The sequence below is a fragment of the Corythoichthys intestinalis genome, chromosome 17, assembly GCF_030265065.1.
Source record: "Corythoichthys intestinalis isolate RoL2023-P3 chromosome 17, ASM3026506v1, whole genome shotgun sequence".
In the NCBI taxonomy this organism is placed as follows: domain Eukaryota; kingdom Metazoa; phylum Chordata; class Actinopteri; order Syngnathiformes; family Syngnathidae; genus Corythoichthys; species Corythoichthys intestinalis.
The window spans coordinates 32,221,105-32,244,782 of NC_080411.1; the positions used below are offsets into that span (position 1 = coordinate 32,221,105).

The window sequence follows — 23,678 nt, forward strand, 5'->3', positions numbered from 1 at the left end:
CCATGAAAAAATATACCGGTACTTAAATATCTGCAGAAAAATGAGGGGTGTACTCACTTTTGTGATGCACTGTAAATTAAAACTGTCCTTTGTCATTAATACTGTTTTTTTTTTTCTCTTATTACTTTTAGGGAGGGAAATCATCTTTTTAAAGTGCGCTTTAGAGTCTGAAAAATATGGTGGTGGAAACATTAGTAAAAATCATGTATTATAAAAAAAAAAAGAGGCTGTCTTGGATAAAGATAATTTGAGTATAGAAACGCTTGGATTTTTAACCGATGGATTTTGTGTGTGTTTTTTTTTTTTAGCCAAGCTGGTGCGTACGTTCAGTTTCCTGGGCTTCGAGATCGTGAAACCCGGCCACGCCCTCGTCCCACCTCGACCCGACGTTCTCTTCATGGCGTACAATTTCGACAGGGACTCTTCCGACGAGGATTAGCCCCTCTACCCTAACCTTCATTCTCTCCCTTTTCTCTTTTTGTGTATTTGTTGATCTTTTTTTCCCATTTGGTAAGAAAGGAAAGTTTGGCATTGGATTTAGTGTTAGCTGTGGGTTTGTAGATCTTTCTTTGTTTACCTATGGAGTCGTTCCATTGTTTGAATGTACAACACATAAAAGATCAGGTTTTTTGTTTGACTTTTTTTTTTCTTAAATATATATGTACAATCGGTACTGCGGCAACAAAATGGCTGTCATGTTCAAATATTTCAGGGGGACCACTTGTGTAGCACTAACTTACCTTCACTTATGTAAACAGCCCCGTTGATTGGTATTTTATTAATAGTTACATCATTTTAATGACAGGAAGGGATATATCCAAAGGGCTTTTTTTTTTCCTTATGTAATTTTGACATGTAAATTTCATTATTTTCATGTTTTGTTTAATGTGAAAAGGTATGATTAGACTGAATTTGGCTCTGCATTCCTTTTGGGTTCACTATGTTCACCTGGCATTTAGTGCTTCTGTACCAATGTTCTTCTCTTATAATAAAACAAATTCCAAAATTTGTGTTTTGAAAGTGTTAAAATGAAACTAAATCCTTGGCGTGTCAGTTAGTGCTGCATTACCTTACTGCCACTGATGGCGACGCACATCCAATCCCATTTTAACTGGGAGGATTGGTGATCCTGGTTAAATTGGATGTCCATTGATGTCAGTGGTGCTGAACGAGTTAAGGTAGATGTGGATTATACTGAAAAATATTTGAAATCTATATATTTTTTAAACATTGCCAAGACTAAATATTGGGGGGGGACAATGTTGTTGGGGTGGTATCTGAGGTGCTTAATTGACATGATGGCATCACACAGTTGGTGCATATTTGTCAGCTGCACATCCATGATGCGAATCTCCCGTTCCACCACATCCCAAAGATGCTCTATTGGATTGAGATCTGGTGACTGTGGAGGCCATTTGAGTACAGTGAACTCATAGTCATGTTCAAGAAACCAGTCTGAGATGATCCTAGCTATGACATGGCGCATTATCCTGCTGGAAGTAGCCATCAGAAGTTGGGTACATTGTGGTCATAAAGGGATGGACATGGTCAGCAACAATACTCAGGTTGGCTGTAGCGTTCCAACGATGCTCAATTGGTACCAAGGGGGCCAAAGAGTGCCAAGAAAATATTCCTCACACCATTACACCACCAGCAGCCTGAACCGTTGATACAAGGCAGGATGGATCCATGCTTTCATGTTGTTGACGCCAAATTCTGACCCTACCATCCGAATGTCGCAGCAGAAATCAACTCATCAGACCAGGCAACGTTTTTCCAATCTTCTATTGTCCAATTTTTGATGAGCTTGTGCCAATTGTAGCCTTTCCTTGTTGTTGTTTCCTGTTCTTAGCTGAAAGGAGTCTTCTGCTGCTGTAGCCCATCTGCCTCAAAGTTCGACGTACTGTGCGTTCAGAGATGCTCTTCTGCCTACCTTGGCTGTAACGGTGGTTATTTGAGTCACTTGCCTTTCTATCAGCTCGAACCAATCTGGCCATTCTCTGACCTCTGGCATCAACAAGGCATTTCCGCCCACAGAACTGCCGCTCACTGGATATTTTTTTCTTTTTTGGACCATTCTCTGTAAACCCTAGAGATGGTTGTGCGTGAAATTCCCAGTAGATCAGCAGTTTCTGAAATACTCAGACCAGCCCTTCTGCCACCAACAACCATGCCACGTTCAAAGTCACTCAAATCACTAACTGTGTGATGCCATCATGTCAATATGGACCAAACTCACTGAGGAATGCTTCCAGCACCTTGTTGAATCTATGCCACGAAGAATTGAGGCAGTTCTGAAGGCAAAAGGGGGTCCAATTCGTTACTAGCATTGTGTACCTAATAAAGTGGCTGGTGAGTGTAGTAGGCCAATGACAAAAATAGCTGGGAAGTGACAACAGGCAAACTGCATGTGCAGTTACATTATTCAACCCCCATAGTGGGTAAGTGTTTTTGCAAGTCTGACATTCATTTTTCATCTTGTTTATAATCACAATAAATAATGACATGTCAAATGGACAAATTCAACTGAAATAACAAAAATATTTTTGGGAATATTCCAATTAATGGCCTTTCTGTGATTACCTCATTGACAATATTATTCAACCCCCAAAGTCCACCACTCTTAAGAACAAAGGTTTCCATCAGGTGTTGTCAAACACCTGATGAAAACATCTGTAGATGTGAATGGAACCCTAATGACGTGAATACAATGAAAGACCCAGCCACGTCTCATCTTCAATGCCCTTGCTGATGGAAGGAGATTTTCACTCAAAATCTCTCGATACATGGCCCCATTCATTCTTTCCTTTACACGGATCAGTCGTCCTGGTCCCTTTGCAGAAAAACAGCCCCAAAGTATGTTTCCACCCCCATGCTTCACAGTGGGTATGGTGTTCTTCGGATGCAATTCAGTATTGTTTTTCCTCCAAACACGAGAACCTGTGTTTCTACCAAAAAGTTATACGTTGGTTTCATCTGACCATAACACATTCTCCCAGTCCTCTTCTGGATCATCCAAATGCTCTCTAATGAACCGCAGACGAGCCTGGACGTATACTTTCTTCAGCAGGGGGACACGTCTGGCAGTGCAGAATTTAAGTCCTTGGTGACGCATTGTATTACTGATAGTAGCCTTTGTTACTGTGGTCCCAGCTCTCTGTAGGTGATTCGCTAGGTCCCCCTGTGTGGTTCTGGGATTTTTGCTCACCGTTCTTATCATTTTGACGCCACGGGGTGAGATCTTGCATGGAGCCCAGATCGAGGGAGATTATCAGTGGTCTTGAATGTCTTCCATTTTCTAATAATGCTTCCACAGTTGATTTCCTTACACCAAGTGTTTTACCTATTGCAGATTCAGTCTTCCCAGCCTGGTGCAGGTCTACAATTTTGTCTCTGGTGTCCTTCGACAGCTCTTTGGTCTTGGCCATAGTGGAGTTTGGAGTGTGACTGACTGAGTTTGTGGACAGGTGTCTTTTATACTGATGAGTTAAAACAGGTGCCATTAATACAGGTAACGAGTGGAGCCTCGTTAGACCTCGTTAGAAGAAGTTAAACCTCTTTGACAGCCAGAAATCTGGCTTATTTGTAGGTGACCAAATACTTATTTTCCACTCTAATTTGGAAATAAATTCTTTAAAAATCAATGTGATTTTCAGTTTTTTTTTTTTCTCTCTCATGGTTGGGGTTTTCCCATGTTGACAATTGCAGGCCTCTCTAATCTTTTCAAGTAGGAGAACTTATTTGCTTGCCTGGTACACCAGACTCACCGCTGTTCCAGCTATTGAGTCTGGCCACCATTCAGCAGATTCAATTTCCAGGGCGGAGCAAGCCACAGCAAACAGACAGCGGAGTGGACCAGTCAGCAACGGGCAGACGTGACGTTAGTAAAACGACGAGGACAGGATGAGGGACTTGCGCGCGGAAGTAAACATACGAGGAGAGCGGAGTTTATTCAACATGGCTAGCGCGAGACGGACTGTTGTCAATGACTCGTGTCGATGTGTTTTTGCTAATTTAAAACTGATTTTACCGTGGATTGGAACATATTCTCGGCTCTCCTGTTCACCATCTGTGTTGTTGTGGAGACGACTTCCAACGCGCAAGAGTGACGTTGCTCGTTAAGAACACGTCACGCAAATAAACGAATCTGATTTGTCGATTTATTTTGTACCTGCTCGAGAGGCCGTTAATGGGCTGGTTCCCAGACTTTTCTCTCAGTGTTTGAAAAATACAGGGAGAACAGTCTGGCCGTGCCAGGCAACTTATTTGCCCCACTGTATATAAAAAAAACAACAACAAAAAAACATGACAAGACAGGATTAAAAAAACAACTAACAATCACTCATAATCACGGACCCCTATTCCCTCAAGCATTACTACCCGCCAGCACAGCCTGCTGACGGATTTCCCTCACTAATACTTGAATGCAAATTTGCGGACATCTCCTTTTACTTGGAAAACAAAATTGTTTCCCGTTTTCTGACATTTTAGGGAGGAAGCAAGAATTATTGGACAAAATAACAAAAGTCACCGTAGACCTGCTGTGTAAAATCAAGCCTTAACTCAATCAAAACGTACAGTTTCTTTCCAATGTGCTTTCAGTAATCCACAAAGAAACACAGCCGTCTTGAATCCAAATATTTAATAGGTACATATTAAGTATGACATGTATAAAACTTGAAGCAATGGAACTCCTTGTCAGACTGGCGAATGCGCTCGACACATAAAAATAAAATAGAAGGAAAGCAACTAAAAACCTATGTAGAGGAAAAAGTGGACATTGACATTTGAAGCCTTTTTTTTAGAGAAAACATGATTTTTTTCTTTAATTCTTGAGTAGAGTGCAATAGTTATTAAAAATAAGATAGAAACGACACAGCACTGAAGCCAAGCGTCCACGAGACGTCTAAAGAGGGTTTTTAGCACTGTGGGTTCACGTACAGAAGGAAGTCACTGTAGGAAAGGGCACTATTTAGTTAGCCACAAACAAATCATTAATGCACATCACAGTTTGCCTTAAAAAGACCATTTAGAATTGCATGTATTGAAAAAAAAAAGACAAAAACCTGAATGATTGAACAGAAAAAAAGAGACGTCATTAGCGCAAACGCCACAAGCCCGCCGTAAAAAAAATTGTAGGACTGGAAAACGTTTCACAAGAGCACTAAGAATGTAAAAACCGTGCCAACCGTCAACACTTGAATGCACCATACCAAGGCTAACCGCTAAATTCTACACAAATGAAATACGGTAATTTTCAGACTATAAGCCACTATTTTTTCCCCTCATTTTGAATCCTGTGGCTTATAGACCAGTGCGGCTTATTTGTTGATTTATTTGGGTTAATAAGTAACACTTATGACATGACATTATCATGGGGCATTAATGATTGCTTAAGTGTCATCCGGCAAATTATGTCACTAACTCCATTTATGTCTTTGAGAGAATTTTATTCATGCTTAAAACACAACCATTATACATCATATTTTGTATACTTTTGTTATGCTTGCATGAGAACATTGTAGCATGGAGCATCACTGTTATATTAACATGTTTGAGTGTGCCTTCTCATAGCCTTGACTATTGTAGACTGTATCACAATTTGCCCAAATCTGGACCGTTATGTTCCTGTGTTTTCCAATATGCCCTGAATGAATACAATTAGAGATGTCCCGATAGATTGGCATCCCGATCGATCGGGTCCGATCACGTCATTTTCAAAGTATCGGAATCGGCAAAAAAAATATCGGCCATGCCTTTTTTTAATATATATATATATATATATATATATATATATATATATATATTAAATCGTTTTCTAATTGTATTTAATGTAACAAACATAATATGTTACACTCATCCAGAGTCTTTAGTTTCGGCTTAAGGTAGGGTTATCAAATTAATCCCGATAACGGCGGTAATTTATTTTTTTAAAAATGTATCACGTTAAAATATTTAACACAATTCATGCATGCGCTGCACGACCCACCCACGCATTGTCGCAGTCAATCTGTAATGGCGCCGTCTTACCTATATAGAGAGATAAAAGGCAGCGTAAAATGAGTAGAGTGAATTTTGGCAGCCTTTGGAGCCTTTTTTTAATTGGCTAAAGCCTTATAATCCCTCTCCCTATGATTAGAAATATCATGGGAAGCAATGTGGGGAAGCAAGGTAGCAATTGATCTTTTCCTTAACACCTTATGTTATTTCCCAACGCAGAGAAGATATATCAATTGGCAGGACTACGCAGTCATGGTTCCACTTCCCATCATGCATTTGGGCATGGCCTTCAGTATCATTTACTGAAAGCTCAACAAATACACTAGATGGCAATATTTAGTCACAATATACAAAGTCACAAGTCTTTCTATCCATGGATCCCTCTCACAGAAAGAATGTTAATAATGTAAATGCCATCTTGAGGATTTATTGTCATAACAAATACAGTACTTATGTACTGTATGTTGAATGTATATATTCGTCCGAGTTTTATTCATTTTTTTCTTAATTCATTGCCAAAATGTATATGATCGGGAAAAATTATCGGGAATGATTGGAATTGAATCGGGAACAAAAAAAAGCAATCGGATCGGGAAATATCGGGATCAGCAGATACTTAAACTAAAACGATCGGGATCGGATCGGGAGCAAAAAAACATGATCGGAACAACCCTAAATACAATGGGTGTCTGCCCTTATCAGATCTGACTCACTCTCTCCCAGCCAGGACCAGTGCTCAAGGTCTCAGCTCAAAGATGTTTTTGTATGGAAAAATACCCAGGTTTGTGAGATGACGAGTTTCGTTTCTTAGTAAGTTTCGTTTCACGGTGTTCTTCGGCACCACCCTTTCAACAGTATAAATGTCCAGCCTCTATTGTATTTCTTTGTACTTCTAGGTGATCACAGCTCCTAGCTGAATCACATCATTTTGTACCCTTGATATATCATGTTTATAAAGTCTTCGAAGCAGGCAATCTTTGGTTGGTCGTATTCATTTCTCTAATCGGGCTATTGAGGTAACACTTGTCTTGGAGTTGAAACTTGAGCTTCCCTGACAATGTCCAGCTCGGATCTTTTACATCTATTCAAAAGGGAAATAATTTGCCGGATGACATTAATGCTCATGGCAGTGTCATGTCATAATTATGGTGGTCTTATGACAGTCTGATGGTGCTACTGTCAAATAAAGAGTTACCAAATTCCATAAATAGCAATTAATGAAACAACAAGAACAGTAACTGAAATAATTAGCACAGAACATGATTTTTGATTTGTTATTTACATCTGAAGCGCTGCAATACATGCTAAGAGGCATGTTGGACGACAGCAGGTGGCAGCAGAGGTTGACTGTCTCCTCCAAGAGAACAGTGATGGACAAATGGAGCTTCTTGAAGCAATGAAGCTTGGCAGCCAATTGGTTCAATGCTTCATGGTGGTTCATTTGGTCTTATGACGGTCTTATGATGCCGCTGTCAAATAAAGTGTTATCGGTTGATATCTTTTAGTGTAAATATCACATAATACAGTGGTGGCAGCTGCGGCTTTTACTCCAGTGCGGCTTATCTATGAACAAATGCCTTTTTCGTGTCAAATTTGGTGGGTGGCTGCTTATCGTCAGGTGTGCCTTATAGTGCAAAATTACGATAGTTAAAAAGTAAACTTGTACGTTAAATCTGATGGAGGTAAATCCGTGCCAGCGTAGCAAAAACTTCAAGTTGCACCATCTTGGAAACCAGGGAGTCAACCTGTGTCGTTTCAATGGCTGTCCAGGCTAGGGCCAAAGCTTGCGGTGCGGCCGCACCTGGGCATGGGCACCTAGGGAGTCCGGGTTTCGGGCGTAAAAGAAGTCCGGGTGGGCGAGGGTAGGGTTGATGATGCACAGAGCTACAGTGAGGAACATAAGTATTTGCACCCCTTGTGATTTGTAGGTGTGAAGTTCACCCATTTAGAAAATAGGTAAAGGTCTGAAATTTCAATCATAGATGCATTTCCACTTATATAAACAATCTAAAAAAATAATCCAGAATTCGCATTGTATGATTTTTCAATAATGTATTTGTAATGTGCTAGGGTTCATAAGTATTTGTACCCCTGAGAAAATCAGTGCTAATATTTAGTGCAGAAGCCTTTGTTTGCAGTTACAGAAGTCAGAAGCTTTCTGTATTTCTTTCACCAGATTTTCACATATGGAAACAGAGATTTTGGGCCATTCTTCCACAAAAATCTTGTCCAGATCTGTCAGGCTGTCGTTGAGAAACACAAAGTTCCAGCTCCATCCAAAGATTTTCTATTGGATTGAGGTCTGGAGACCGGCTGGGCTACTCCAGAACCTTCATCTGCTTTATATAGTACAGTCATCCAAGTTTCCACCCCTGTGCTTCACAGTGGGGATGGTGTTCTTGGGATTGTACTCATCCTTCTTTTTCCTCCACACATGAAGAGTAAAGTTTGCACCAAAAAGTTCGACTTTGGTCTCATATGACCACATGAGTTTCTCCCATGACCACTCTGCATCATTCAGATGGTCCCTGGCAAACTTCAGACGGGCCTTCAAATGTTCTGGCTTCAAGAGGGGAACCTTCGGAGCACTGCGTGATTTTCAACCACTGCACAGTAGTGTCCTAAAGACAGTAGCCTTTGAAACTGTGCATCCAGCTCTCTTCAGGTCATTGACCAGCTCCTGCCGTGTAGTTCTAGACTGAGCCCCCACTTTTCTCATTATGAGCGATGTCCCACGAGGAGAGATTTTACATGGAGCCCCAATCAGAGGTAGATTATCAGTCATGTTTAGCCTTTTCCATTTTCTAACAATTGCTGCAAATGTTGATGTATTCTCACCAAGCTGCTTTCCAATTGTCCCATAGCCTTTTCCAGCTTTGTGGGGCACAACAATTTTTTCTCTGGTGTCTTTCGAAAGCTTTCTGGTCTTGCACAAAGTAGCAGTTGGATTATGACTGACTGCTGGGTGCATATGTGATATTGAGTACAAACAGGTGGTTAGCCATGGAGTAAATGTGGACTTTTTATGTCTCTATGACTGGAAATGCATCAATGATTGGAATTTCAGACCTCTACCATTTTTCCAAGTGGGTGAACTTGCAAAACCACAAGCGGTGCAAATACCTCTGCTCCTTAAAGTATAACACAGTGTCTAAGTGTTCCAATCTATCAATGTTATATCTGACGAGCGTTCATTCACCCTTCCCAGTCAAGATGTATTGGTCGTCTACTGCCGTCAGGGGCAGCCAATTACCCTAATTTTCGGACTATAAGCCGCTACTTTTTCCCCTCATTTTGAATCCTGTGGCTTATAGTCCAGTGCAGCTTATTTGTTGATTTATTTGGGTTAATAGGTAACACTTTATTTGACAGCGGCATCATAAGGACATCATAATTATGACATGACACTATCATGGGCAGTACTGAATGCTTATGACAGATGTCAATATGTGTCATGTGGCATATTATGTCACTAACTCCATTTATGTCCAGCTCAGATATTTTACGTCCATTCAAAAGTGAGCTAATTTGCTGGATGACACTTACCGACATCTATTATAAGCATTCATTAGTGCTTATGACAGTGTCATGTAATAATTATGACTGTCTTATGACATTATTATGGTACCACTATCCAAGAAAATGTTAGCAAATACCATAACCAGCAATTAATGAAATAATTGAAACAGTAACTGAAGAAATAATTAGCACAGAACATAATTGTTATTTACATTATGTAGCGCCGCAATGCATGCTAGGAGGAAGGTTGGATAACAAGTGTTGACAGCAGCTGGTAGCAGAGTCTTATGATACCATTGTCAAATGAAGTGTTACCAGTTAATATCTTTTGGTGTAAATATCCCATAATACAATGCGGACAACTGCGGCTTATAGTCCAGTGCGTCTTATCTATGAACAAATGGCGTTTTCGTGTCAAGTTTGGTGTGCGGCGGCTTATAGTCAGGTGCGCCTTATAGTCCAGAAATTACGGTAGTTAAATGACTGCACTCTAAGGGTAAACAAAAAAACAAACAAATCATAATTAATACACGAACGGGTTAACAGTAGATAGCAGGGAAAACAAATAATTTTGTAAAAATCGTGGAAATGGTGAACATCCCCAGACAGATCAAAGACAACAGAGGTGTGTCATCCAAGTAAATAAATCTGCCTCATAAAAAATGTCAAACTGGGCCTACCAACAAGAACACGTCAAATGGTGCCATCAGCAGTGCAACAAAGGATTTCTTGTCGAAAGAGTAACTAACTGTAATGATTTACATTGCCTAACATACAATAATCGTGTAAATTTCCACTGAAACCCGCCATATTTGACCCTGCTTCATCTGGTTTGCCTGGTAACAAGCGTGGCCTTGAGCTATACTTCAAACACATTTGGTCCTTCGGGACATTCCTGAACGAAAACAATCATGTTTAACAAGGTCGTTTGGAGCTATTCATCACTTTTTTATGGGAGGCGTTGTTGCTAATGTCTGGAATGTTTATACGTTCCTAAACGAATTCATAGCATTATTTTCTGGAATATCATGCACATAGATGTATTTAGGAAGAGGTATCTACACAAGCATGTTAGCAGCCACTTTGAGAAGCATTCTTCATTTATGTGAAGTAGGGGTGTGACAAAATATTCACAGTCATTCTGTCCGATTTTCCGGGCATTTACAGGTCACTAGCTGTTCATTTTAAAGCATTTACAGGTCATTCTCTGTTGAGTTTGAGTCACTGCCTATTCATTTGGGCGATTCCCAGGTCATTTCCTGTTCTGTAATGCAAAATAAACAGTAGGTGACTCATAAAATACCCCCAAATCAACAGGAAGTAACTGAAAATCAACAGGTAAATGAACTTAAATGGCCCAAAATTACCTCATTGCCTGGCATTGGCTGCCACGGACGGCCATAGACGTTCAATCCGTTTGAAGAGGGAGGGATGGCAGCGAATGAACGAATGTTCCATATATAAAATTATCTATCTATATTAATATTATCAGACAGAGGGACTAGAAATGTCTTAAAACGCATCAGGGGTGAGCATCTCGCTGACAGTGACTTTGCAGGCAGTTAGTATTAATGTCCAAACCACAGTGTGGGACTTTTTAGATTTAGCAACAAGTTCAGCAACAAGGTAACTAACTGGCTTTGAGGGCTTTCTCATTTGCCTATGTAGTTTTTCCCCAAAAAGTTGCCTGCTTTTCTGTGTTTTCACAAAGGCAAACAAAATAGTCCATCTACTTGTTTTGAAGCGATGGGTGTTTCTTTAGGAGATGACGTTTAAGCTTGCTTGGCACCATGGAGCCGTTGGATAGCTGATCGTGTCGCTTCAAGAACTGCTCGGATTTCTAGCCATCAGCAACCATGCTGTCTTCGTCAGTGTGTTGGAATAAAACACAGGGAGAGGATTGACGGTCGTCACATATGGATAAAATGGAAAGAACACTTTGGTGTATATCGACATTTGACGAGTCTAATCAAATGATGTACAATAGACGTGCTGGGTCCACATTGTCGTGGACAGCAATGTGGCTGATAGCTAGAAATCCGAGCAGTTCTTGAACGCATACCTCGCTCGTCTGTACACGACCGTAATCTTCTACCTACTCTTTCCTTCCTATTGGAACTCTGCCTGACGACGTGAAAACAAATGCCCAATAATTGATAATTTTTCGCGGCACACCTGACGACACACCGGTTGAAAAACACTGCTCTAAACCTCCTCCAGTCTTCAGACCTTGAAGTGTTTATATATTGGAGATATTGCCCGCTAAATTTCATCGTATCAACATTGCCTGCTACTTTGTTTGGGACTTCTTTCCACCCAACCAACTACGCATACAAAGATCCTCCTGAAGACAGTTAATGAAGATACATGAGAGAGATGGGGAATGTTACAAGTGTGTCATCAAAACACGTCAAATAGGGTGTTCAACCAAGACGTTATAATAAAAGTGCATGGGTGTCCAATGTATGGTACACAAAAATGCAGGCTGGCAGGCATGACTCAGATAAAAATTCCTCTCATAGTGACTTAGCTAAAAGCCTCCCTCAAACAAATTTTTTTATACTCTCAGCAGTCCAGTGTGTGTGTGTGGCGGGCTTGCGAATGCGTGCGTTCAAGTCCGTGTTGTAAAATCTCAAGTTGGTGAGGTTTATGGAGACAACAGATGAGGTCGGAACCTATTGAGGTGCTTTGTGTGCTCGATGATTGTACTGTATACATAAAATGGCTGTGTGACGCACTATATATTGGCCCATTGAGGGAAGTGCAATCATGTTTAAAGTGGAGCTTTCAACGGTATATGCAAGTATGTGTAGGTACTGTATTTGTTTGTGTGTGTGTGCGCGCCTTCTGGTTTGGAGCGCCATGGATCTCATCGGCCCTTTGTGTAGCCGGGAAAGAACTGGTCCAGCAGAACCTGCAGAGTCTTGTTTTGCGTCATGTCGTAGTCCTTGCCCAGGTCGTGGCGGCAGGCGGGGCAGGTGTACACCTCCGCCCGGAACGAGCGCTGGAGGCACATCTAAGCACGCAGGGAGAAAAATACTGTAATCCTTTAATTCACAAGTTTCTATGACTACCGTATTTTCCGGACTATAAAGGCCTTTTCACACTAGCGTCAGCCCAGTGCCATGTAACCGAAGCACCAATGCATTTATTTTTCATTGTTGCACAAGAAAACAGCGACTTTTCCAATTTCAAGGAGTACGGTGCATTACAATATCCGTGTAAAGAGTTTGACTAGTTATGGTGAGAAGGTGAATACAGAATTTTCTTCAGTTGAAAATTTTGTAAGTAGAGATGTGTTTTCCATGTAAATGCCCTAATCCACTCCAAGCTACCCCAAATTCAGACATATATTTTATACTCCATAAAAATACATCAAAACATGGAACAAATACATGTTACAGTTAGAATATTGCACAATAAACATTAAATATGAGTTGTGCATAATGTAAAAAACCAACAATACAGTAAAGAATAAAAGTGAATACACTCATGTATATGAAGGTAGATTTGTGTCTTTATTATTCAATCATAATATACATTTTCAATTAAAAAAAAAAAGTAAGTTCAATCAAAAAAATTTCTTTGAATGCAAAATAAATTTGAAGCTCACAAAATGCATTTGAAAACTATTTTTCTTTTATTTTTTGATTGAAGTCAAGTCTTTTTTTGATTGAAACAACCTTTTTGATTGAGGTAATTACTTTTTCATTTGGGCCACATTTTGGCTAGGACATTTGTGTCTTTATTCAATCAAAACATAAGTTGCTTCAAAACAAAAAACAAAAAAAACATTTTCAAAAGACCAATCAAAAAAAAAATTTTTTTTCAATCATAGAAAAAAGTTTTTGAATGCAAAAAAATATTTGAGACTCAGAAATTTGCATTTGAACTCTTAATTTTTCAGTGAAACGGTTTTCTTTTAAGCAATCCTTTTTGTCTTTGGGCCATATTATTGGTAGGACATTTGTGTCTAAATCATTCAATCCCAGAAAAAGTTGCTTCAATTAAAAAAAAACTTTTCAATCAAAGAAAAAATAATTAGCAAAAATAAAATTGCCCTTCCCTAAAAAACAATAAATTTTTTTTTTGAATTTTTAAAATATATTTTTTTATTTGAAGTGTCAGTTTTTTGGAGAACAAAATGTTTTGAACTCATTTTTTATTTGAAGTACTAAAAGTTTTGAACGCACTTTTTGTTAGAAGTAGAAAAAGTCCTGATTGAATCATTTTGACACAAAGATCCAACTTTGTCACTACTTCCGACATGTCAAAATGATTCGATCAAAACCTTTTCTATTTAAAAAAAAAAAAAGTGCATTCAAAACTTTTAGTTCTTCATATAAAAAATGAGGTTCAAAACTTTTTGTTCTCGCAAAAAACTGACACTTCAATTAAACAAAAATATATTAAACAAATATACATATATTTAAAAAAATATATATATATATTTTTAGGGAAGGGCAATTTTATTTTTGCAAATGATTTTTTTCTCTGATTGAATATAGTTTTTTTTTTGTGAAGCAACTTTATCTGGGATTGAATTAGACACAAATGTCCTACCTATAATATAGCCCAAACACAAAAAGGATTGCTTCAATCAAAGAAAACCGTTTCAATGAAAAATTAAGGGTTCAAATGCAAATTTCTGAGTATCAAATATTTTTTTCGCATTCAAAAACGTTTTTTCTATGATTGAAAATTTGCTATTTATGATTGAAGTGATTTTTCTTTTGAATTTTTGTTGTTGTTGAAGCAACGTATTTTTTTTTTTGAATAATTAAGACACAAATGGCCTAGCCAAAATGTGGCCCAAATGAAAAATTACATTACTTCAATCAAAATGGTTGTTTCAATCAAAAAAAAAAAAAAAAATTCAATCAAAGAAAAATAGTTTTCAAATGCATTTTTTTGAGTTTCAAATTTATTTTTGCATTCAAGCACATTTTTTTTATTGAAGTGTCTTTTTTTTTATTCAAAATGTATATTTTGATTGAAGTGATTTTTTATTTGATTGAAGCAACTTTTTCTTTGATTGAATAATAATGACAAAAATCTACCTCTATACATGTAAAGCTGTCGGAACACGAGGGGCAAATGAAGAGGACGCTGGGATCCACATACTCATACAGTAGAGGTCCCTCTTAGCCAACTGGATGCCACCAATACTTGGCAATAGCCAATGGCAGAGCAGCTATAAGTATGCTACGTTCAGTAAACTCTGGGAGCTGCGGGTACCAGCCATACTGTAGTTTGCCTTTCGTATCCTGAAATTTCTGTCTTAACTAGAGGAAATATTTTCCCAATGAGGTGTGTTTTAACCTGAAAATTCTGTATGTAGAGATGTTCTTAAGTAGAGGTACCACTGTAGTTTGTTGTTGTTGTTCGTGAACTACATTTCCACGAGGGCTTAACGATATTGGAAAAAAATTACCATAGACATCATTACGATTGATGTGTCACTTTGTCATTCTTTGCGCGACGCCTTATCAGAGGGAGCCGAGCTTCATTCGGTAATAGCCGACGACGGCACACGCTCATATCGGATTTACAGTAAACTTGGATTTACTTACGATTGGATTTAACTACGAAAGCTGTACCGCACACAAACAGGAAGGGTTGTCTCAGCAGCGATTTGTTCGGGGATTCAAGGTAAATATTATATTTTTCATACCATGCATGCGTGATTGAAGCATTTATTCGCAGGAATTTTCTTCTTTGTTTACACATGGAGGCGGCTAATTTTCGTAACTGACTAGCCTTATAGTTTACTTTTAACCAAGAATCGAGACTGTTTGACATCCATATCTATGAAGAATTCGGGGATTTAAGAATTTATTCACAAGAATTTTCGCCACAAAAGCTCCTTTTACGCCAGGCGGCCGCTAGCCTCATTCACTAACATAGTAGCATTGCACTTCGTCAATATACGCCAAATAAATGCTAAATGCACGGTTTCTTTGCTTTTAATCAAGAATCGAGACTGTTTTATGTCCATATCTATGAAGAATTCGGGGATTTAAGCATTTATTCACAAGAATTTTCGCCAGAAAAGCTCCTTTTATGCCAGGCGGCAGTTAGCCTCATTCGCTAAGATAGTAGCATGGTACTTCGTCAATATATGTAAAATAAATGCTAACTGTACAGTTTCTTTGCTTTTAACCAAGAATCAAGACTGTTTTACGTTCATATCTATGAAGAATTCAGGGATTTAAGCATTTATTCACAAGAATTTCACCAGAAAAGCTCTGTTTACCCCAGGCAGCCGTAAGCCTCAGTCGCTAACAGTATATAGTGTATAATGATAATAAAGGGATATTCTATTGTACAATAAGTTGTGTTTGTATATAGAATTTTTTAAAATTATATATTTACATATTATTTATGATTGATTCTGCATGTTTTCCACAAGTATTAAGTTTCTGATGTTAAATTGAGTGATTTATTAGCTGTTGAAAACTTGCAGTAAATAAAAAAGAACTAAGTTGCTATTTTGGTCAAAAACTTATATGATATGTTAAATATTGCTAATGCTCCTGAAAATATAGGTGATTATCTCTGCATTTGGTGATTTTTGTGCATCTAGTGTAAAATCTGAGACTTTTATCGCCATTTTAAGTTGTGTTATACATACGTACATAGAAAATAATTCATCGGGATTTTATAAGGGAACGACTTTGAATTTGTTGATACCGCTGCTCATGGAGACTCATATATGGCTAAGGTAGGTGCCTGTTTTGGTTTTAGGTTGGTAGCAGCTTTGGTTTTGTAAATATTTGAATTTGAAGCTTTTGAAAATAGGCCCCTACAAATCGGCCCCGTTTCCCGTGTCATGTCAATAGGTTATGAAGTCTATGGCTGATTTCTATTGAAAATGTGTTGGAATCATTTAATCTGAATGTAACATTAAACATAAAATGAACGGTAACGTACCTTGCAAACATTGTGCGAGCAGACAGTGGTGATTGGCTGGAAAGCTAGCTCCTGGCAGCAAACGCACATGAAAATCTGCTCCATCTTCCGCAGAAAGTTCTTCAAAGCAAAAAGGAAGATTTGGATTTCACTTTTTTGGCACAGAAAACATCTCATATTGTACTTGAGTGAGCGATATAACACATACTGGCCCCTCAGCGAGGTACCCCAAGGCCTCATCCCAGAGCTTCTTGTTGGCCGCGTCCTCTTCGATTAACTGTTGCTGCTGCTCCGATAGCACGAATGCCTCTTCCACCTTCACGCGCTTAGAGGGCGGCTCAGATGCTGGTGAAAAATCTGGGAACATTTTTTAAATACAACTCAAGATTTTGTGACATTTCCATTCGGAGTGTGACAATATCACAAAAAGGTGAAATATTATGATACTTTGTAAAGTAAAAAGGGTATCAATATGCTCCCGCCAAGAATCGCTGTATCCTTTTAAAGTGATCCTCTAACTTAAATACATGTAGGCTCTAATAAACCGCAATTGTTCTCTTGTACTAAAATATGTTGTTAGAAACACATAAAATGTTAAATCAATGGCAATATTTTATAATATTTAGTCCATATTTTGACCGTTAGTTGACGCCATGGTTTGCGGGCTCGCACTGATGACGTCAATGGCATCTTTCCAAATGTGTAGTGCACAGGTGTCAAACCGATTCCAGAAAGGGCCTAGTGGGTGCAGGTTTGCTTTCCAACCAATGAAGAGGACACCTTTTCACCAATTAGATCTTTTACATATGTAATCAGTTAAACTTTGTCAGGTGCTGCTTGTTTCAGCAGGAAGTTCATTGGTTAAACTCTCTGCGCGTTATCGGTTGGAACAAAATCCAGCACCCACTAGGCCCTTTCTGGAATCGGTTTGAGACTTGCGGTGTAGCGTGTTCAACAATTGCTTATTGCTGCCTAAACTCGTGAAGTAAAATGCCATGATGTGCTGCTTTTGGATGCAATTTCCAGTCAAATGGAAACAAGGGGAGTGAAGTGAGTGGTCAAGGTGGAATTATTATTTTTAGTGAATAAATGTGCATAAGTGGAAGGTTCTCCCCCTTTTTGGTCCCTGGGTGTACGTATCCTACCCACCACGCGTTGCAACTGGCGCCCGAACATGTATCCTGGATCCTCAGCCAAGCAAGGTCCCACCGCGTCTGCAATATTAGTTTCGGATCTGTCCATTGTTTTGATTCGTCGGTCCCACCGCGGCTTTTCGGATCAGTCTATTTTGTGGAATCGACGGCCTGATCGCGGCTGGAACATTGCCATGGGATCTGTCTAATTCCCGGATCTTCGAGTGAGTAAAAAACGCGCATTTGGATTACTATTGCGATCTTTTTTGTTGACTATTCTTCGTGGGAGTTTTCCCCAAATCATACTAAAATATTAAAGCACTATGGCACGCTACAATGACGACAGCGACTGACGTGGACCTTACAACAATGTTGGAGTTCGTCAGGGAACACGGGTTTGCATACTGCTGAGCTCCCCAGTGAAGAGTGGTCAAGGTGGAAATATTTTTTGTGAATAAATGTGCATAAGTGAAAGCTTTTCCCCTTTTTGGTACTTTTATACACGTATCCTAGCTACCACGCATTACAATGTACAAGACATGGATTACACAAGGTGTGCTCTTTGGCCTGTACTGTAAGCACACGGCAGCTCTGGATGCCAACAATCTACATAATTATATTGGGATGTTTGAAGACGCAATATGCTTACCTTGAATATCTGCTAATAAAACTGGAGTTCCCAACACTCTCGCTCCCAACCCGAGTTCCCAATAGCACTCTTTCGCTCTGTTGCCATTGAGACAGCGAGTGCATCACCAGTTTTGCCCAACTTTTGTCTGATCAGGTATTTGCTGCACGCATTTTTCCCTGAAGCTCGTCTTGTGAACGACCGACAGTGCTGTCCTGCTCTTTACTTTTCAGATCTGGTTCAAATCGGAAGGGTAGAACTGACGACATGTTGGGAAAGCTAACTATTGACACGCTGGAATTTCGGCATCGGGGCCAGTGACGTCACGCACTGCGACGTAACAAAAATGGCGACCTATAACTTAAAATAATTTTACAAACTTTATTAAAACAAAAACATTAAGAGGGGTTTTAATATCAAATTATGATAACTCATACTAACATTTATCTTATAAGATTTACTTGTCTTTACTTGTCTAACTTTCAAGCTACCTTATTTGCATTATACGAGGGGCATTCAAAAAGTAATGCACTCAAGTGCATTGCTCGTACAGGATTTTACCAATCTTCTTTATATTTGGCACAAACATGATAGGACACACCTTTTTTGTGATTGTTATATATTTTTTTCTTATTTTCAGATTTTTAAAGCTTAAACTAGCTTCCAAAATGGCTGCCCCTCTTGAAGCTCGTCAGAAACAAAGAGCTGCAATCGAATTCCTTGTTGCAGAGGGAGAAACCCCTCTGACCCCTGATCCCTCATTACTGGAGATGAAACATGGGTATACCATTTTGAACCTGAATCTAAAAGGAGATCAGTGGAATGGCGTCACCCAAATTCACCACGGACCAAAAAGTTCAAGGCCCAAAAGTCAGATGGCAAAATTATGACCACGGTTTCTTGGGATTCTCAAGGTGTAATCCTTGTGGATTTTTTTATCCGAAGGGGGAAATCATTAACTCTGAGGTATACATTGAGACTCTTAGGAAGCTCAAAGCAAGAATTCGACGTGTTCGGCCCAACTTGGACATGGCAAATGTGCTCCTCCAGCATGACAATGCACATCCTCACACACGCTTCAGGACCATGGAGGTCATCACTTCATTTGGATGGACTGTGATACCACATCCGCCATATTCTCCTGATTTGGCACCGTCAGACTACCTCCTCTTTGGTCCAGTGAAAGAAGGACTCCGGGGCAACCGATATGGCAATGACAATGAAGTGAAAACTGCTGTCAAGAATTGGCTTAGAGATCAACCGGCTGAGTTCTACAACAATGGTATACATGCCCTCGTTCATAGGTGGACTGTAGCTCTTGAGAGAGGTGGAGACTATGTGGAGCAGTAAAAATGTAATCCTCACACTTGTACCTTTCTTTTGATGTACAGTATAATACATGTTGCTATTAATAATTTGTTTGTACATAATAAAGTTGGGTGCAGTACTTTTTGAATACCCCTCGTATAATTACTTCAGTTAACTAGTTCATTTGTCTTCCATATGTTGTATGGATAAAATTGACCCGACCATTATTACACACACAAACACGCATTCACACTTTCACAGCCCAACAAAAATACAACATCCTGCCTCCTTCATCCCCTTTGAAGACAAGGGATATTTATAAGTTTTTTTCTGCCAGCAGCAGCAGCAGCAACTGTAGGCAAGGTAAAGAGACTTTAATGTTGTGGAGGTGGGGAACACACCACTAATTTTGCTACTGAAAGTCCGACCTGCATCAGCGTTAGCATCACATTAACCTGTGCTAATTTCTCAAACTCTTTTGAGCAGTTTGTTTTTCAGGGTAATTTATCCCTAACTACTTCATTTCCTAAAAAAAAAATGGCCACAAAGAGATACAACAGATGACAACAAACAAACAAACAAATAAACTGCAGCACTTACCTGAGTCCTCACTCGTCTTCTGATCACCGTTACTTTGCGGCTCCAAATCCTCGTCCTCTTCCACTGCAGCCATCAGATGCTCCAACCCTTCATCCTCCTCTTCCTGGTCTTTCTCCACCTTGGGTTGCTTGCGCGGCCGGCCCCTGCCCCTTCCAGAGTGGTGCTTACCCCGACCACCCCGACCGCCGCGACCTGGCCGGGCAATGGCCTCCTTCCTTGTCTTATTCGCCATGACTGCCTGGTAGCCTGGTGGGTACTGAACAGCACACACAGATGGCCAGTGATAGGAAGCAACAACAGAAGTCTGATTGACAGCCGCTAAATACAAGTATGTTTGAATAGATTTTTTGTCTGCATGAAAAACGTGTGAATCGAAGCCAAATTCATATTTGTGAAACGTTAGAGGAAACTCTTAGTGTGATATTTTTTTTCCCATTCACAATTGAATTCTGTTAGCTGGACTAAAATACGAGTAATGTTAACCCCTGTCAAAGATGCACTGGACTTAGAGGTTGTTGATGGGATGATGCACTTTGGAGGTACTGACTGCTTAGATGAAAAATTTAGTTTTGACACAGGGATGACCTTTGCAAGATCTGGTGTTGTGCTATAGTGTTCAAACTGCTTTTGACATGATAGATGAACCTTTATTCCAAGAAATGGTCCAAACCCTTGGTACAGGAGTTGAATCCGTACATTGTACAGTGGTTTGTTTGTTTTTTTTCTTAATCACAGGCTGAAGGCATGTTAAATAGCCCCTTACGTTGTTGTTGTCGTTCTTGTGGACAACAACTTTGAAGCCCAACTCCTCAGTCATTCGTGAACCGATCGTCTTAAAACTTCGTAGCTATGTATGCAGCATGGGCCAGTATCTATTGATTCTCAGAGCCTGATTTTAGAATTTTTTTTTTTTTTTCGTATCAGGGCTGATTAATTAATTTCGTACTTATAGTTAGTAATCTGCCAGTAGAAGGTATGTGTGTAGAGCACATGGACATATTGGGGCCTGTGTTGCTTGTCGGTTACAAGTTAGCCAGTAAGGGTATGTGTTAGGCCTGTCGCGATAACAAATTTTGGTGTGCGTTAATTTATCCCATAAATTATTGCGATATGCGATATTATTGCGTCCCCCCCATTTTTTTCAAACAATTTACAATAACACAGTGAGAATGCAGTATACATTAATAGATCAAGTACACCCACTTAAACGCGATAAATGTTTACTCTTAATTCAAAAATACTTCTTAAGAAATCACAACTAAAAACAATAGACGATGCCTCTTACAGTGCATGTGACACGAAAAAGCATGTTTGTTTCATAATACACGCGGCATTTTATGCTCCTGAATGATATGGACTGCTTGGATGTGTGTGGAAGCGATCGCTATATTTATTTAGTTTTTTGAATCCCGCGCCATGAAAATGAGTGACTTCCGGCTTCGGTCTTGCATTGAGGAGGAGGGCGCTGTGACGTGTACGGAAGAAGTTGTCCTCTTCACTATACAGCCGTACTGTTGTGTATGAGGACTAAGGATGCAGCTGATTTTGCGGATTAATACGTTTATTTTTCGCATCACGCCAGCCAAACGGCTGCAGAAAAATCTTGCTATATGAGGGAGAGGCGTATGTGCCTTTTTGGAGTTTCAAAAGGTTCCCATTCACCGTGGATATTGGCCAAAACAAGCCCTACTACTGTGGGACCAATGGACTTACGAGGAAGTGAGTAAACATCTTCTTTTGTATTATGGCAAATACAAATACAGCGATTACAAAGTAAACACTACAAACTTTCTTTAAATAAAGGACTAGTTATGTTTGATCATTGATAGGCATGTAAAAAGCTCTCCTCATGCACATTAGCTGCACGTTAGCTGCACAACAACTGCAGCCACCCTCCTCCAGGGAACGAGCTGTAAATTGCTCTCCGGCGAAGACAATCGACAACCCAATCGTCATGTCAAAACATCCGGGCTAGTTATGTGTGATTTTCCGTTTGGAAGACTTTGAAACATCACTCGGTTCGGGTTAGCATGTCGGCTAGCTGTCATGCCTCTTGGTTTGTTTACATTCTCCGAAGCCGGGCAAGGGAAATGACATATGTCCGATTTAGGTGTCATAAAATATCGTTCGGGAGGTGCGACAGTAAAGGTGAAGTCGACTGTTTTGACCATTATGGAGTAATTTTGCCATGTCGTCCTGAATAAGTGCATTTTTATTATTTAATATTCCATTTAGCACAAGACTTATTTGTCATGACCATGCCATTTATTTAGCAATTGGGGAAAATACTTGGATAAAAAGAATATCCCGTAAAAATTTTGAAGTAAAGAGACAGAAACAATGACATTTTGCAGCTCTTTTCGTCGCGTTTTCCTAGTTGTGAATAGTTCCCCTTCGAAGGGCTGACTGGTCCTTCTCAAGCCATTTATTTAGCTATTGGGGAAAAAAACTTGGATAAAAAGAAGATCCTGTAAAAATATTGGAGTAGAGACTGAAACAATGACATTTTGCGGCTCTCTTCGTCGCGTTTTCCTCGTTCTGAATAATTCCCCCTCAATGGGCTGAATAGTAAAACCGCTGAGCCCAGTCTCCCGCTGACGTCATCCACCTGTTGGGGACGCTAGAGCCCTATAATGGTAGGCGTGGCTAACCAGCAGATTAAAAGACTAATTTCTCGTCATCTCTATTTGCTAAATTGTTGTATATCGTCGAATCGTCTCAAAATATGATTCTAATTCACATAATAATGCTATTTAAGACTTTTTTTCTCCTGTTGTATGCTCTTTAAGTAAAAGACAACAATATTAATACCGCAGAGAAACAAAGAATAAATAAAATGTGTTTTTCAAGGAAAAAAAAAAAAAAAATGCACTTAATAGCTTAAGCATTTAGGGAAATGAAAACCTTTCCATAGCTTATAGCTTCTGCTATAGTGTTCCGATACAGTTAAGTCACGGTTCGGGACGATTTTCGATACGGGGGACACGATTTTCGATTCGATTCAATAAATTTAATGCTCTGAAAAAAAAAACAATTGTATTTTTTGTTTAGTTTTTTTTTTTTTTTTTGCTAACGAGCAAAAATTAAATTGCCATCATATACCTAAACATGCATTTTAGTACATAATATTTATGTGCTTACTTCTTACTGATCTGAAGAAATTTTGTATAAAAGTGCTGAGAACATTCTTTACTGTTTGTAAAGTGAGCCGGGGCACACTGTTGATTGCTACAACTCTCTTTGCAGCTAGTTTTACTACATGAGCAAAACATTCTATTTGTGGTCTGAATCCATCTGTGTCACGTAATGTATTAACAATATTTGCAGATTATCTATAGTCACTGGTATGGATTGATTTGGCCTGCTTAACCTCCATTCAGTCATGGCGGTTTATAATTCATCGATGCAGTATCAGGACTACGTGTCCCATAACCACTCTGGGCTCATGTAGCCATTGGCATTGGACGTAGCACATCTATTTTGCCCTTTCATGATATCTAATGTGTGCGCGCATTAAAAAAGTTAGCAAACGCCACAGAAGCCACGTCTGCTCATTACTGCACAACACCAGCATATGA

The 23,678-nt window shown here is 39.4% G+C and overlaps 2 protein-coding genes across 2 annotated transcripts in view; one reads left to right on the forward strand and one right to left on the reverse strand.

The window, feature by feature from the left end:
• The window catches only part of oaz1b (ornithine decarboxylase antizyme 1b), a 19,040-nt gene extending 18,034 nt beyond the window's left edge, over window positions 1–1,006 (forward strand). Inside the window, 1 exon segment of the mRNA XM_057818647.1 lies at window positions 309–1,006. Coding sequence (XP_057674630.1) covers window positions 309–439 — 131 coding nt within the window. The 3' untranslated portion in view covers window positions 440–1,006.
• LOC130905344 (E3 ubiquitin-protein ligase UHRF2-like) overlaps window positions 490–23,678 on the reverse strand; it is a 75,511-nt gene continuing 52,322 nt past the window's right edge. The window contains exons 13-16 of the mRNA XM_057818646.1: window positions 20,101–20,356; window positions 16,640–16,788; window positions 16,453–16,551; window positions 490–12,535 (exon numbers count right to left, since the gene is read on the reverse strand). Of these exons, the coding sequence (XP_057674629.1) occupies window positions 12,389–12,535; window positions 16,453–16,551; window positions 16,640–16,788; window positions 20,101–20,356 (651 nt within the window). The 3' untranslated portion in view covers window positions 490–12,388. The remainder of the gene's footprint in view (window positions 12,536–16,452; window positions 16,552–16,639; window positions 16,789–20,100; window positions 20,357–23,678) is intronic.